Here is a 16325-nt window from a genome sequence, read left to right on the forward strand (position 1 = left end):
CGCAAAAAATAAAAAAAGAGAAGAGGCTCGATTCGGTCGAATCCGATGCTTTGAGTCACTCCCCGTTGCCCCAGATTACAAATCGAAAAAAAAACAAACTTCTGTACATGCTAAACTTTCTGTACAAGCTTAATCACATTTTTTTAAAAGAAAAACAAACTGTTGTACATGCTAAATCACAAATTCAACCAAAAACAGAACCTCTCGTCATCAAACAGATAGGTGACGTGACATGGAAAAGGAAGGGGAGCATGGCAAGGTACCCAGATCTAGCGGTCATTGAGCTCGAGACAGCGCCCTCACGTCACCCCGACGTAGGGGAAGGGGTTGCCCTACATGTTGTACATGTTGTACATGGCAAGGTACCCGGATTTTATTGATGGCCCCCGCAGCAGAACCGTACCAATGGCAATATCCGCTTCCCCTTCCCCTTCCCCATCCCCTTCCCCTTCTCTACCTCCTCCCTACCCCTCACCGCCTCCGGCGAACACCGCGCCACGGTGCCAGTGGCCTGCATGGAGGGTAAGTGCGCGTAGGGTGGGGGGGGGGCGTCAGGAGTCACGGGAGCATGCGCATGTGGGACGCGCATGCTGCTGCCTCCACTCATGAGTTTAGGGTCGAGTCGGGAGAGAGAGCACGCGCACAAGGGGAGGAGAAGGTAGGGAGAGGATAAGGACGGAGAGACTCGGTCTATTGGCTCAGCTTAACGGTCTAGGATGCCTGTTTATTTAAAACAAACTAGTACAGATAACGTGATAATATTATAGGTGCCAAATTTTATTAATAAACGGTACCTATATCGTCACATAGGTATTAGATCTTCTAAACGGCCCATGGGCATGTGCTCGAGCCAAGAAAAACATTATAGGTGTTAGTTATAGACTTTCTGACACCTATAATACTATCTTCGTTTTCGTTTATGTTGTAGTGATATGACCAAGTTATGGGTTGCAGAGAGCTTTACATGGTGGGCAAGTCGCTCATCACTGAGGCATAGAAAAGCTCTAGGTCGCCTCTTATGCTTTGCATAACAAATGTTTTATTCTCTTGGTTCAAACCAAAATGTTGGCTCCGTTTTAAAATAATTTTTAAAATAATTGCTGGTGGATGATGATGTGGCATACTTGCATGTTGAGTTTTAGAAGTTAGTAGGTATCGACTTTATAGTAAGATAGGATATCATAAAGAACACACCGATACAAACTTTATTTTCTAACGTTGCAGATCTTATTTCGTCATACGTATTTGCAAAGCTATTGACGGTAATTAGGTACCAAATCTAACCATCAATCCCTACATAAAAGCAAATGAAAGAAAACATCAAACTTGGTGTTAGTGATTATTACTAATCATTTTCATAAGAGTTGGTGAATATTTTTATGCAAGTGAATTATGGAAACACTGCTACTCCCGTCCCGAGCTGAAGGCTGAAGCACTGCCGTGCTGCCCCTTCCTCGAGCTCGAGCACCAGCAACTTCAGCGCTACCATCATGTGCTTGAACTCGAGCTTGAGAACTAGTATCGTAGCTGACCTTGTGCTGATCTACTACTCCTCACATCCCCTCCCTCCTGATGATCGGTTATAGCATACCAAGAACAGAGTGCGGTAGAGCATAATAGCAACAAAGAGAGGGAGCACGTGACATCGGTTATGGGCTGCCTAAATTGGAAAAAAAATTGGGGGTAAAATATTTCTTGGCCTCAGTCCTTAAACGGCAGTGCTAATGTTATTTTCGTCTAATCGTGTTCATGGCTTCACTTGGTAAAATAGTATAGCCATGCATGGAACTAAAGAGCTAGTACCCGCAATGGAGCAAGTGATGCATGCGGCGCAAGATTCCTAGCATGGAGGCATGGAGATATCTTATATGCTAATCTATGAAGGTAGAAACATGTACATCTTCCGAACTTTGTTCGATCATGTGCTTTTTTTATCAGATTTTTTTAAGATGGTTTATCTCGTCAAGAGAATCCATTATATGCTACTAACTTTGTCACATGTCTACAATTTACCACTGACTTTGTCACGTTCTACAATATGTCATCGACTTTTGCTTAACTTCTACAATTTACCATCGCCGTCTAGTTAGCCTCCGTTAGCACTGTACAATTTTGTCCAAATGACCAAAATACCCCTAAGACAAAAACTTCTAAAATTTAGATAAAATTATCAAAATATCATATTATGAACACAAGATTGCAAAACATCCAAAATTTGGTAAAAAAAAACTTAAAATCTAACATTTCAGAATTTTTATCCAGATTTTGAAGGTTTTTATCCTAGGGGTATTTTGGTCATTTTGACAAATTTGTGCAGTACTAACGGAGACTAACTGGACAGCGATGGTAAATCGTAGAAATTAAGCAAAAGTTGATAGCATATTGTAGAACGTGATAAAGTCAGTGGCAAATTAATCGTAGACGTGTGACAAAGTCAGTGGCATATAATGGATTCTCTCTATCTCATATTTCTAGGCATGTAAATACAAGTCCTCTTGAGATAGACGCCTAAACATTTCACCATGTTCTTTCTAGCCTTAGTCTTACAAGTTATATGTTTCCTTCCAGGAATTCACTCTTTTCTGTTGTCGTATTTATCCATGTTTGATATGATGTAGCTTTTTTTTTCTTCTCAACTATAAAGTTTAATGCTTATGGTTCTATGCTCAATCATATGTACCATGACCCAGCATGGCTCTTTGTATGTGATATGGTTGCCCTAACGCAAGTATTACTTTGTATGAGAGTTTTCCTCCATAGAATCAACTTACTACAAGCTTTGTTGCCTAGGCAAACATTCTTCTAATGCAACTAATTTCCACAGCAACGTGCGGAGTATCTTCTAGTTAAACACATAGGGAAGACAAATTGATTTGAGATGATTAAAGGGAAGACAAAATGATTAATCATTAGTACATGCACACAAATAATTATACATAGACGAGAATAGAGTCTTGTAGCAACACACAAATACATATAGGATACATATCCATGACACTCATGGATATGTTACTTATTTTTGAAGGTGCAGACTCATTGCCACCTATCCATTATACACTTCATCTGCAATGGCTTCACGGATTGTATTCATCACTTCCTCGTTGTTAGGTGCGTCATACCAAACACGTAGGAGTGGAGCCTCCGGGATGTTGGGGTACCCATTGTATAACAGGTTTTGTGTCATGAAATGCGGGTCTGAACTGTCAAGCTTGAAGTTGTGGAGAGCAAACGTACAGTGTGTGATATTTGTCCGATCGTTCTGCCCAGGAAAGTAAGGTATTTCCCTAAGAATTCTCCACTAACTCTTGATAACTCCAAAGCTCTTTCCATTGTGTTACACAAAAAGGAGTGAATGTAGTTAAAAGTCTCTTCCTTTCCATGCGGTAGTGTTGCTTCTGAACCCTCAAAATCATCCAAGTGGTATCGAACATGCGGGTATGGAGGTAGGAATCCATACCAACTGGCATAACCCGAGCCCACGAGGAGATATTTGCTTGCACAAATAAAATATTCAGTTAATACCCCTATATGGCATTAACTTGTTTCATTAAAAAAATAAAAGTGTTGCGAACCCCATGGAAACCTTGGAAATACGTAGGGATAGCCTCGTACTACTTCTATGAGCACCCTTTAGTCGTGCATAGATCCTGGTCATCCCGCATCTATAAATATGACACGATCGTCCCATCCAATAACAACAAGAACATTCCTAGATTTGACATGGTGACGATTCCGTGTTGAATGGAATCATCAAATACCACAATAACAGGAATGTGTCCCATCCACTGAACCTGCCGCACCAGCAAATGGCTGGAAGGCCTCATCTTGCATGACACGGTTATCCACTCTAGCAAAGTTAGGATCTACATGCGCTTATTTATGTCAATTGCCATTGCATAGACAACATTAAGCACTCTATGGAAATATTTCGACACAGTAGATCGTGAATGGACCATCCTATTATTTGTCGACCGATTAGAATAGCCACCTGCCATGTTGTATAGGAATATTCCAAGTGCTCCCATAGGGTATATCTCAATTGTTCCGTGAAGGTTATACCGATTAGTGAGTAGCCCAAACAAAGCATGAATCTGATCAGCCCTCATTCGAAATATAGCTTGGCACTGAGCTGCATTGGACTTGTTTCCATCATTCATTCCATCTCGAATTGTTGCGGGACCCGCCTTGCGGCCTTACCACACAGTTTTGCCTCCAAACTAGCAACCAACATATCAAGAATGCAATCTTCCTCTTCACTGAAGTATCCATCCTTTGAAGCATTTGTTCTTTCAGACGAAGTGCTCAAGTTCCCATAGCATTATATGACAAAATAAACATGGTTAAGGTACAAGTATGAATGGTGCTAATAGGTTTTAACTTTATTATCGTTCAACTATAAACTTAGTCACGATGAAAAAATTATAAGACAGTATAGAAAATTTCAGAAAAGATGGAATACGGATAAAGAACAAATGAGGTACGAAATACTTAAAATATTAGCACATGTCAAGTAAAATTCGTCACAACATAATTTATTCAATCAGTGCAACTGATAGCTCAAATTAATGGTGCCGAAATTGTTAAACTAAACACTCAAATTAATAAGGCCTAGAACAATCACGTTTCTCGAAAGAAATCGAACAAGTTATTTAACGGACATCACAAGGAAAATTAGAGATGCATGACAAAGATCGCATGGCACCAGTACGATAATCACTGCCTTAAGAAATGTTAAAACATTTTAACATTGCTGCACCATCTGCTCCAACCGTACCATCATAACCTCTAGGCCCCCAAATCCACCTCCACCATCAAACCAGCCTCCAAATCCATTAGCACCACCTGAGCATGTTGGTGGTGGAGCAAACATAGTTTCTACCTGGTAGTGCGAGTGGATGAAGTACACACCTTCCTTTGGTGTGATGCAATCATCAATGAAGAACTCATGCAAATACCCATCACGAAACAGCTTCAGTGCCATGTGGTATAGAGGAACCTTCTTGGTGATGCCATCAGCCTTCAGTAGCTCCATGCAAGCTCTAGCACTTTTGGCTTGCCTCTGTTCCTCCCTTCTTTCTTTGCTCTCATTGGACTGCACCCTTAGGTCAGCCAACCTATTCAGAGCATCTCCAGTGGAGTCACCGCAAATATGCTTGCCGCTGCCACTAAAGACACTGACAGGGGTTACGATCCTTTTTTCCTTTACTGTGCCTCCTCATTGAAGAGGCTCCGGAGATGCATAAGTAGTGCCATCTGCATGAGGTCCTCAACATCGAGGATCTTAGCCTCCTAGGACACCTGTGACTGTGCCGGCTTGGACCTAGGCACACCAGAGCGGTTTAGCAGCACAGTTCTTCCTCTGTAAACAACATGATGCTCAGCGTTGAATCTGAGCGGTGCATTTCTGAATACACGTGCTCCTCTTCTAAGCTACACAAATTACAGCACATAGTTGGTTTAATCAGAAAATAACCACTTGTATGCATGTACAGATGGCAGGATATAGAAATGGCAGCACATGTAAACATGTAAGCATGTTCAAAACGGTAGAATCTGGAATCAAATACAGATAGGCACACATTTGTTATAACAAAGTATATAACAATAGCAAGTGAAAATACATGTAGTGCAGTTAGTGTACACATGGCAGCAACCATGTGTTGAAGTTAAGAAAAAAAAAACGGAAGCATATCACCTTCTACCACAATACAACTGAGTAGTTAAAATAAGTGCACAAATATGCGTTCATAAATTGTAGATGCAGCAAGTTGGTACTTAAAAGATAAGTTTTATTTGTTGTTGTCATTACATCCAAGATAAATTAAAGTTTTGCTGCAAATACAACACACAATTCAGTTATGTGGTTTGATCACGTTGTTGCTGGAAATATTGTTTTAGATATGTAACACATGCCAACTTTGCAAACAATAACTTCAGCTCCTAAATCTCTTGCTTAATACAGAATAATTCAAACATGTGCAAGTTCAATTATCAGTAACCCTCAACACATGGCACTAACAGGTCAGATTTTAATTACAACATGTCATGGCTGATCGCCTTGGATTATTTTGCAACCTATGCATGCTGCTCATTGTTATCATGATAAATACAGAACATTGCAGACATGTTCAAATTAAATGTGCTCTTGTCATCTACACATGGCATGAAAAGATCATAGTAGAGAGATCAGAACATGTAAACTTTAATTCAGTACCCTAGACAGATCAGAAAACATTCAACATTCAATTTAATTTGCAGAAAAAAAAATATCATTTTTTGTAATCCATACATTGAGCTCATACTTATCATTCTATGTACAAAAACATTGCACACAATCTGCAGATGTAATATCAGTTGTGAACTACACATGGCATGAAAAGTTCATATTTTTCTGTGTTTTTTTGAGTGAACTACACACTTACAAGTTTCATTGTGTTTTTCAGAAACAAATGTCTAGGTTTGTGATGTATACATTCAGCTCAAAATTATCTTGGTATATACACAAGCATTTAAAACAACACACATATTTAATTATCAAATGTGGTGTACACATGGCATGAACAGATCATATTAGGCTGTTTTAAATTAAGGACTACACTTGTGACAAATATGGTGTACACATGGCATGAACAGAATATATTGTTAATAACATGGCATAATTAATCATAAATGTAGTTTGACATATCTAGGCATAGAACAAGTGGTCTGTAATGTCATGTACTTTGGGATCAACATTCCAAATATATGTATGATAGTTAATCATACATCTATACACCTATGTATAAAGTTTTGATACACTGGCATCTAGAGTATATCTATAAACCTATATATGCATGAAATTCTGCTACAAGTTTCAATGTAATTTTCAGATACAAATGTCAAATTTTGTAATCTATACTTTGAGCTCATAATTATCTTGGTATATATAGAAGTATTCTAAAGATATTGAAATTTAATTATCAAATATGGTGTACACATGGCATGAACAGATCATACTAGGTTGTTTTAAATTCAGTAAGACTACACGCATGACAATGAACATATGAACATATTGCTGATAACATGGCATAATTAATCATAAATATAGTTTGACATATCGCTAGGCATGGAACAAGTAATCTGTCATTCGAAATACTTTAGGATTAACATTCCAAATATATGTATGACAGTAAATCATACATCTATAGACCTATGTATGAATCATGCATGTAGAGGCCTATGTTTTGAACTATGCTACATCTGGTCTGTAATGTCATTCATCTAGAGGCCTATGTTTGTTAAAGCTCCTACTCTATATGGCTCTATTGATCCACTGATGGTGGTGTGTGAAGCATCTATGTTTTCAAATTTGCTACATGTAATCTCTAGTGTCATGAACTTTAGGAAAAATTGCATGGCATGCGCAAAATGGAAAAATTGCAAAGTTAAACTATACATAACCCTTCCATCTGCTCCCACCATTCAGAGTTTACTTGGATGGAGCCAGTGTAGGGATCTTGCCCCAGATCGGTGGCCATTCATTCCAGCTAGGTCCATGTTTGGAAACGGTGGCGACAGTGGTCCCATAAGTTCTTCAGCTACTGCTTGTTCATGACCCTTCTCGTACATCTTGTTCTGCAGATTCATGTATCCTTGAGCTTTGGGGCAGCTGGAGGTGATGATGCAGCCCTCAATTTCTTCCATGCAGCTATCCAGGAATGCTTTCAGCTCCGCCTACGTCCAATGGGTGTGACCGCCAGCCATCTAACAACCCAAGTCAAGCAAGCAAGTAGGTTGAAAATAAAAGCTAGAACTTGTGCTTTACCTTTCTTAGGGCCTTTATAGTGCACCTACGTGGCGAGTTACCTCGTTTTCCAGCTAGGCCAAACTCTGACATGGATAAAAAAAAAAGGTGGTGGCCTGGTAGGACCTGTATCTTTGCAAAGGTTTGCATCTCCTACCAAGGATCCGGTTTCCTCAGGCCCAAAAAGAAACTGTGAGTGGTCCCCTCTCCCATGTCGCGTGCTACTACCCTCAATTTTCCCGATTATTCCCCTATACGTCATCCCCCTGCTTGGCTCCACCGACCTCGTCGTCGTCGATTCGCCGGTGGGTCCACCACTGCCTCGGCTTCCTCAACCACCGCCGCGTCCTTGTGCGAGTGGGCTTGAGCGGCGTCCGGGAGTGGAGAGGCCCCGATAGGGATAGGAGAGAGGCCCGCGGTGGCGGAGTTTGTCGCCGAGGTGGGGGGAGTGGGGAGAGGCCGCCAGCGGCAGAGTTCGTCGCCGAGGTGGGGAGAGGACGGAGGCAGCGGCATCGCCGGTAAACTCGCCAAGGTTGATGGGTGGAGAAAATGGAGAGGATTGTGCGGTGGTGGTGGGTGCCTGGGTGGGGTTGAGATTTGTATTATTTCCTCCACTGTAAGGTGTTCATTGTAAAATTTGTACTTCTTTCTAAATTGAGAAAAATATGAGGGCTAAAATCAAAAGTGGTAGGAGCTAAAACGAAAAATCGAAGTCACCCATAAGGCCATTTGCACTGTGGGGAACCAAAATTTGGACACAGTATCTTTAGTCTATGTGGCAGTTTTAGGTTCTTCAAATGGGTAGCTTGCATTACTACTGCCCTTGGTGCTACGAGTCGAGCAAGTCCCAATCGAGTGAAGATGCAACTTTGGCCAGAGTGAGGCGGCAGACCAGCTGCAAGATAGCTTCATGGAACTTTGCAGCGATGATGATGAGTGCTCGCGCTACGGCTGGATGTCGTCTTCAGCTGTGGCGGTGTAGCTGGCGTCGGATTGCAGAGACTTGGATGAACCCTGAGAGGATTTCAGATCTAAAGCCACCTCTCGCCGTTTTGCCGAAGTAAATGGCAACTGCGGAGAGGATATCAAGGGCTCGGTGGTGGAGTGCTGGAGATGAAGCTTCCGCTTCACGCCTTTGGATGCCATGGCAGGATCCATAGGATGGCTTAATATAGCTATGAGTTCAAGTCCCCCTCTCCACCAATTTTGGCAATGGCGCCTCCTTGGATGCCGGATGGGACGTGAATCTCCGGCCCTATTCGGCACGAGAACTCACCAGAGCAGCAGACGCGTGCGGGAGAGGCTGATGCACTGTCGGTGGAATCGACGCCGCGTCGATGCTTGCTGCGACTGTGCCTCTCGTTTTTTCTCCACCTCCAATGCGCTAATATTCGATCTAAGTGCTTCTCCCCTACTCCCTCCGTCTCAAAAAAAACTCAACCTAGAAGGGGATTGTACAGGTTCATTATTCTAGGAGGGGTCACATTCTGTTATAGGTTGAGTTTTTTTTTTATGGAGTTTATGTGCCTGGCAACCCTCCTGCCCAATGAGCCATCGACGTCGAGCGCATGGTCTACCGCTTGCACGCCGCTCAGGACAAGCAGGAGCCGATGCAGATCTCGATTCGCCTCCGTGACCAACGGTTGCTTTAGTGTTCGGAGGAGAAAGAAGAGGGACTCCGCAAGAACAGGTGGAGAAAGCAATGCACGAACGAGCGACCGAAAGCTATCCACGCCGTCACCCTCACGGTTGGCTTGAACAGTAACTCAACAGGCCAGCCCATCTCGCGGTACCGAGATTATTGCACCATCTTAATTTCAGCCCATCCGAATCCCAGCTTTCCAACGGGCCCAAAAAAATGGTCCAAACCACCGCATTCCAGAATGTAATTCACCAGGTGTATACCATTGCCAATGCGCAAGCTGAGCAGATCATGATCAAATGCATAGCAATGATCTAACCAGTAGTATCAGACTATCATATAGTACTAATCATTCAACTGCATTCAAAATGAGCTGGCCATGAAATCAGTCTCACAATTTTCCATGGTTTAATCAGAGAAACCAACTCGGCAGACAAAAAAGGGTATCGGAACTGACATTAAGTTTTGATCATCCATAATTTAGTAACAGCCCAAATCTCCTAAAAGGTAAAGCAACTAGCAACACCATTCTCTACTCAGCTGCTGCAACCTCCCCTGCCACCGCCTCGTCAGTCTCAGCAGGCCTGTCCAGCTTCATACCGACATCTTCCTTGTAGTCACCGTGTACCTGTAAAACCAATAAAAACCACATTTTCTCAGAATCTATACTCCTTTTAAACAAGGGCAATGGTGCCACCAAGTATAGTATTATTTTTATTTCCCACCTACTCCATCATGTTTTGTACCAACTATCCAAACTATCCATGATTCTATCATATTTCATCTGTAACAACATCTACAGGAATGAAATTGTCCCAAAAACCTCACTATTAATTAGATTTAATCCACAGAAAAGCACAGGTGTTTGGCTAGTAAAGTTACGTACACACAGGAACTAGGAGTGGAAAAATAACATCTGGCACTACTGAGGACATCAAGAGGCAGCATACTGAGGCCAATTTGTGTTGGCTGCCTTCAACGTTATTTGAGGCTGTTAACAAACATGTTTTGTACTTGGACGCCATATCATGTTTAAATTTACTTGCTACATTCTGTGACAGTAAAAAAAAGAACTCCGGCCAGGTCATTTAGCACCCCTAATACTTGAGTAAGTCTTGCTTCCAAATCAACACTACAGTACAGCACTATTTACAGAAGGCAAGCCCTAATATAAGGTTTGAGCTAATATTGGCTGCCTAAGAGCACAAAATTGCCTAGGAATTTTTTATCAGGAAAAATTATCTAAATGCATAATGTCATAAACCCTAAAATATATTGTTAAAACTCGGTATTGCAACATCTTACACTAAAAGTTAGTATTCAACACAAAGCAAAATCCTGAACTAAGTATTTTAGGGCAGCCAGGTTATAGCAGGGGAGTTAGTAAACATAGTTGATTCCAACACATAGCAAATATACTAGATAGATTTTCTAATAAGATTCCAAAGCCAATAACCATGCTAATACATTTCTCAGAAGAATAACCAGGAGCACTAAAGGCATCTAGCTAGGCATGAGAATAAGGTTCCTCACCTCCATCAACTTCCCAAGATCAAACTTCGGTGCCTTCAAGATCTTCACCTTGCGGATGAACACATTTTGGAGAGGGAATATACTTGAAGTTGACTTCTCGATCTCCTTTCCAATGACTTCAGGGATGAATTTTGAAACCAGTTCTTTCAAGTCACATGTTGATGCCTGGTTGGCCATGATCTCAACCATCTTCCGGCGGATCTTCAAACAGTGGACAAAAATAAAGTAAACAACAAGAACATACCTCATCTCAAAAAACAAGAACTTACCTAGTACAGAACATGCAAAAAAGTATGACAAAACTTTTACCTGCCGGATCTGGCTAGCCTGAGCGTAACAGGTACGCTTCACCTGATTTGGGCGGCGCTTGGTGAAACCAATGCAAAACAGGCGGAGCATGTAGTTATCTGTGGTCTTAACATCCACATGGGCTTCAATCAATGTTTGCCATTTCTTGACCAAGGACCTAAGCTTGTCCGTGGTAAAACTCATGCCCTAGAGAAAATATGTATTGGTTTAGACTACATAGGACAAAAGGGATCACAGATACAACACAAAAGGATTAATGAACAATCAATGCCCATTCTTACCCAGAAATTCGTGAGGACATTCCTCCCCTGAACATCCTCAGCACGAAGTCTAACCTTCCTGTAAGCCTGATCCTCGTCATTCTGAAGATCCGCCAAGGAGACTTCAAAGACACGATGCTTGAGACCCTCAGATGCAATCTAGAAAATAATTTCATGAATAATAATCAGCAACAGACATAGTGCTGTAAAAAATTCAGATAACCTTAGGAAGATTGCACAAAGAAATATCTTGCGTATTTAAACATCAGACTAAAATATCTAATTAGTGAGAACACATGATAGTGTTACTGAAATCAAGCATTTGATGTATGACGCATTAAAGGCAGCAAACATTAAAGGCAGCAAAAAGGTTACTCCAAGTACATCTCAGCAAGAATCAATCACCTCAAGAACTTATATATATGATTAGTGTTCATCAAATGAAATGAAACATTCCATGTATCAGCCATAAAAATCTAGGAGAGTAGAACAAGTACAGCACAGAAGAAATCTTGCCAGAACTCCCACATTTGCATTAACGAAACAAACTTCTAGCCAAAACATAAAAATGCATCAAGACATTACAATCACAATAACTACATCAACGCCAACATTAATCCCTTAGCCTACTCAGATATAGAATGACGCAGCCACGCAGATCCAAACAGATAGATTCCGCACATGTACTCACAGACAGTGATACAAAATGAAAGCATGGATCAGATCGCGGATTGAGGTTGACGGGCGCGAATGGGGAACGAACGAACGAACCTTGGTCCCCTGGGTCCTGGAGACGAGGGTCTTGCCGATGTTGCGGACGGAGAACACGGTCGGCGCCTTGATGTCGTACCAATCCTTCTTGGAAAAGGGATCGACGCTGCACCCACACGGAGAGAGAAAAAGAGAAGAAATCCCAAATCAGAATCCCCCAAAAACCCCAAGCAAGAACAAGCAGCTCAGAGAGGACGAGAGGTGTGGCGCCCACACCGCCCGCGCGCAAGCAGCTTACGTCTTCTTCTTGCTGCCCTTCCTGCCCTTGGAGATCCTCTTGTTCTTGCCCACGGCCATGGCTGCTCCTCCCTCTCCTCCGGGGTTAGGGTTTGGGAGTGAGTGGCGGCGGCGCAGGTGGGAGAAGAGGAAGAAGAGGCGAAACCTAGTGGCCTGGGTGGGGTTTTGTAAGGGAGGGGTGGCTCGATCGGACGGCTGGGATGTGCCAAGCCGCAACACGAACTTAGCCCAGCTTGGTCGAGCTCGGCTCGGTGAAGCTCGCAAGCGTTACAAGTAGGAAGAAGAGGGATTTCATTCGGCTCGATTTCCAGTCGAGAGCCCAGCAGAAAACGAGTTTGCAACAAGCCGAGCTCAAGTAGCTGAGCCTGGAGGCCCATTTGGAGTTCCTTTTAACGTGTGATGGTTTAAGCCCAAGTATGGGAATCAGACTTATATTTAGGGTCTAATATGGATTTTTTAATGTGTAGTCTGATTATAGTTGTATACATAATTTGGTTTTTTTTATTGATCTTCCTTTAGCCCTTTGCTTGGACTAGAGTGAAATATTATAATTGAACTATATTTGTTGTATTTGAATTATCTCCCCTTTTATAATTCGTCATATATTGCTTGTGTTTGTAAATTGGTATTTGATTAGCGAATTAAATTGGTATTTGATTCCCGGTCTTTTATTACATCATAATTGGATTATATAAAAAAAATTGGTGTTTGATTTCTCTGTGCTTTATTTGATATTTGTAAATTAGTTCATTTACATTCCTCGGTAGGTTTTGGTATTTAATTATTTATAGTTCCGTTTTAAGGTGAAGTTCCAGATAACTCAAGCAACAAGATCCTAGCATGATGCAAAAGTTGGAAATTTTACTGATCTTTAACCGAATATTTAGGGTGTTACACTTTCTCTTTCGTAAAATCTATTTGGAGAGGCCTCTCGATTTTGCCTTAACTAGCTACGCCTAAACACGGAGAAACGTGGAGAAGTTCAGCTACTAAATGGTACTACATGCATGCATTTTTTTAAGGCAAATTTTGCTACAGGACATCACAATTGTGTGGTTTTAGCTCAGGGACACCGCAAAAACAAAGTTTTGGGGAAAGACACTACATAACTGTGGATATTTGTCAATGGACACTGCACCGTCTAAATGAAACTTGTCTTGCTGACGTGGCGGTCATGAGCCCCTTTTTTGATGTGGTCGGATCGAAATACCCCTGTGCCTTATCTCCCTTGGGGGAGTAGCCGGTCATGGTGAAGAACCCCTCGCTGGAGTAGAAGATGGGGCAGTCCAGGCACGTCGCGTCGGAGACGAACGTCTGCTGCAGGGTGGACAGCGCGTCCTTGACCTCCTGCAACACCCGCGGCGGCGAATCTTACAACGCGCGGCGGCCGCCGCCGCCGTCCACCGACAACTTGCCGCTCCCCATCCCCACCGTGCCTCCGCTGTCGCGCCCCGCCGCCGCCACCGGACGCTATGCCTGCTGCTGCTGGGCGCTGCTTCCGCTAGGGCCCTCCTCGGCGATGATCTCCAAGCTGACGGCGGTGGAGGTGGGGAACGCCATCCACTTCTCTCTCGACGCGCTGAGTGCGGCTTGACGAATGTAGCAACGGTGCGGTTCGCAGGGGCTGTGTAGCCTGATACAGGCGGCCGGCGACGCAGCGCGGCGCAATCGTGCAAGAGCAACGGTCGGCACGAAGGCAGACGACTAGGCCTGATTAGCGGAGAGGACCAGGGGCTGCGCGCCATGATGAGCAACGGCGACGGTTGGCGTTGACGAGTGCCGCAATGTGCGGCGAGGAGGTGGTGGTGGTGGTTGTCTACGGCGTCGTCGTCTACGGTGGCGGCGGTCGTCTTCTGCTGCAGCCGCGAGCCGCGCCACCGCACCACCACCGTGCCGGCTGCAGCTCCGTTTTCGTGGTGCCGCTGCTCCACCTTCGCGTCGGCCGTTGTTCTTGCACGAGTGCGCAGCATCGCCGCCCGCCCTCATTAGACTGACCGGATGCCGCATGCCGCGCTGCCGCACTACTACCGCGCCGGCCGCTGCTCTTGCACGAGTGCGCTGCGCTACGTCATCGACTGCCCGCATCAGGCCACACAGCCACCGCGAGTTCTTGTACCAGCAAGTTCTTTTGTCAGTGGTGGTGGCAAATCGAGCCAAAACGGCTCAATACGAAGAGATAAGGCGCAAGGGCATTTCGGTCTGACCAAGTTAAAAAATGGGCTCCTAACTGCCACATCAGCACGGCAAGTTTCATTTTGACGCCGTGATGTCCATTGGCAAATATCCACAGTTATGAAGTGTCTTTCCCCAAAACTTTGTTTTTGCAGTGTCCCTGAGCTAAAACCACACAATAGCAATGTCCTGTAGCAAAATTTGCCTTTTTTTTAATATACATGTACGTCCCTTTCCTTTTCAAATAAAGTTTTCTCTCAAATTACTTATCCGATCTACAATCCGATTACACCATTGTGTTCATTACAATTAAATCTTCACAACAAGATCTTACATGATTATATTACGATGAAAAAATATTTATATTTGCAAACTACTTTTATTATATATGTAAGTTACTTTTATCATAGGAGAATGAGCAGGATGTGTGGGTGGGAGAGTTGGTAGGGGAGTAAAAATATTATCCAAACAAATGATGAGTGGTTGGGTGGTGTGAGGGGAGCCATTTAGCTAAATGGAACCTTAGGGTGCTGTATAGTAGTTCTATGGGCCTGTTCACTTTGATGAAAAAAACCTTACCAAAATTTGGCAACTTGCCAAAATTTTGGTAACTTGTCAAAATTTTGGCAGGATTTTCTTATATAGTTATCAAAATTTGGCAACAAACTAAATATAGCCATTTTTTTTATCATGACATTATAAGTAAATTCGTTGTAGGGATAAAAATATGACTTTATCTAGAAATTAAATTTAGTCAGCACAGATCAACACACATAAGTTTAATATTTTTAAAAGTAACTTCAATGTTAATTGGAAGTAACTTTTGCATGGTTCAAAAGTAACTATCTATAAATCTGTTTAATCATCGATTGTTTATTTCCTTTCATTTTTGTTTTTCATGTAGAATGAGAAAAGAAGATACTATTCTATTTTTCAAGTTGAAAGGAGATACTAAATGGATTACAAACTAGCTATTACTAGCTGTGTAGTCACATCCAATTAAAAAAGACATTCATTAAAGTTTCTTTCTTTTTGTTATAAGTTACTTCTATAATATATGTAAATTACTTTTAGGCTTCATTGAATTTACTTTTACATGTCTAAGAAGTAATTTAGATATATTATAAAAGTAATTTATAAATTTTCATCAGAATATAGTCATGTGAGATCTTGTTATAAAGATTTAATTGTTACAAACACAACGGTGCAATCGGATTTGTAGATCGGATTAGTAGTTTAAGAGAAAATTGTATTTGAAGTATAGGTGTATAATGTCTCTTATATATGGAGTGGTAGCTGGTTTAGACAAACTAGCTACCACTAGCTGTGTAGTCACGTCATTTCTCTTTCTATGTTATAGGTGAGGGTATAATTGGCTTTTTAATGTTAACTATGCATACGATGATGACGTGGCTTGCCTATGTGGCATATTACCATATTTTATGGGTCCATATTAAGCTATATGGTATTTTTTTGGATAATGCGAAACATCATGGACTAAATTACGATCCCTTTAGTGTACAGTAGAGCTTATATGACTTATGACAACAAGAACATGTAGACTCTCAAAGCATGACTTGGCAGAGAGAATGAAGGGATGAGGGACTAGGAGCGGGCA

At 42.2% G+C, this 16325-nt stretch overlaps 1 protein-coding gene across 1 annotated transcript; it reads right to left on the bottom strand.

The window, feature by feature from the left end:
* Positions 1-9765: 9765 nt before the first annotated feature.
* On the bottom strand, positions 9766-12681 carry LOC127764171 (40S ribosomal protein S3a-like). Its single transcript, XM_052289007.1, has 6 exons — positions 12537-12681; positions 12299-12404; positions 11549-11686; positions 11268-11453; positions 10959-11159; positions 9766-10053 (listed from the first exon to the last, which is right to left on the bottom strand). The coding sequence occupies exons 1-6, from the start codon at positions 12593-12595 to the stop codon at positions 9958-9960; spliced, it is 786 nt and encodes a 261-aa protein (XP_052144967.1). The 5' UTR covers positions 12596-12681; the 3' UTR covers positions 9766-9957.
* Between the last annotated feature and the right edge of the window lie 3644 nt (positions 12682-16325).

The sequence above is a fragment of the Oryza glaberrima genome, chromosome 2, assembly GCF_000147395.1.
Source record: "Oryza glaberrima chromosome 2, OglaRS2, whole genome shotgun sequence".
In the NCBI taxonomy this organism is placed as follows: Eukaryota; Viridiplantae; Streptophyta; class Magnoliopsida; order Poales; family Poaceae; genus Oryza; species Oryza glaberrima.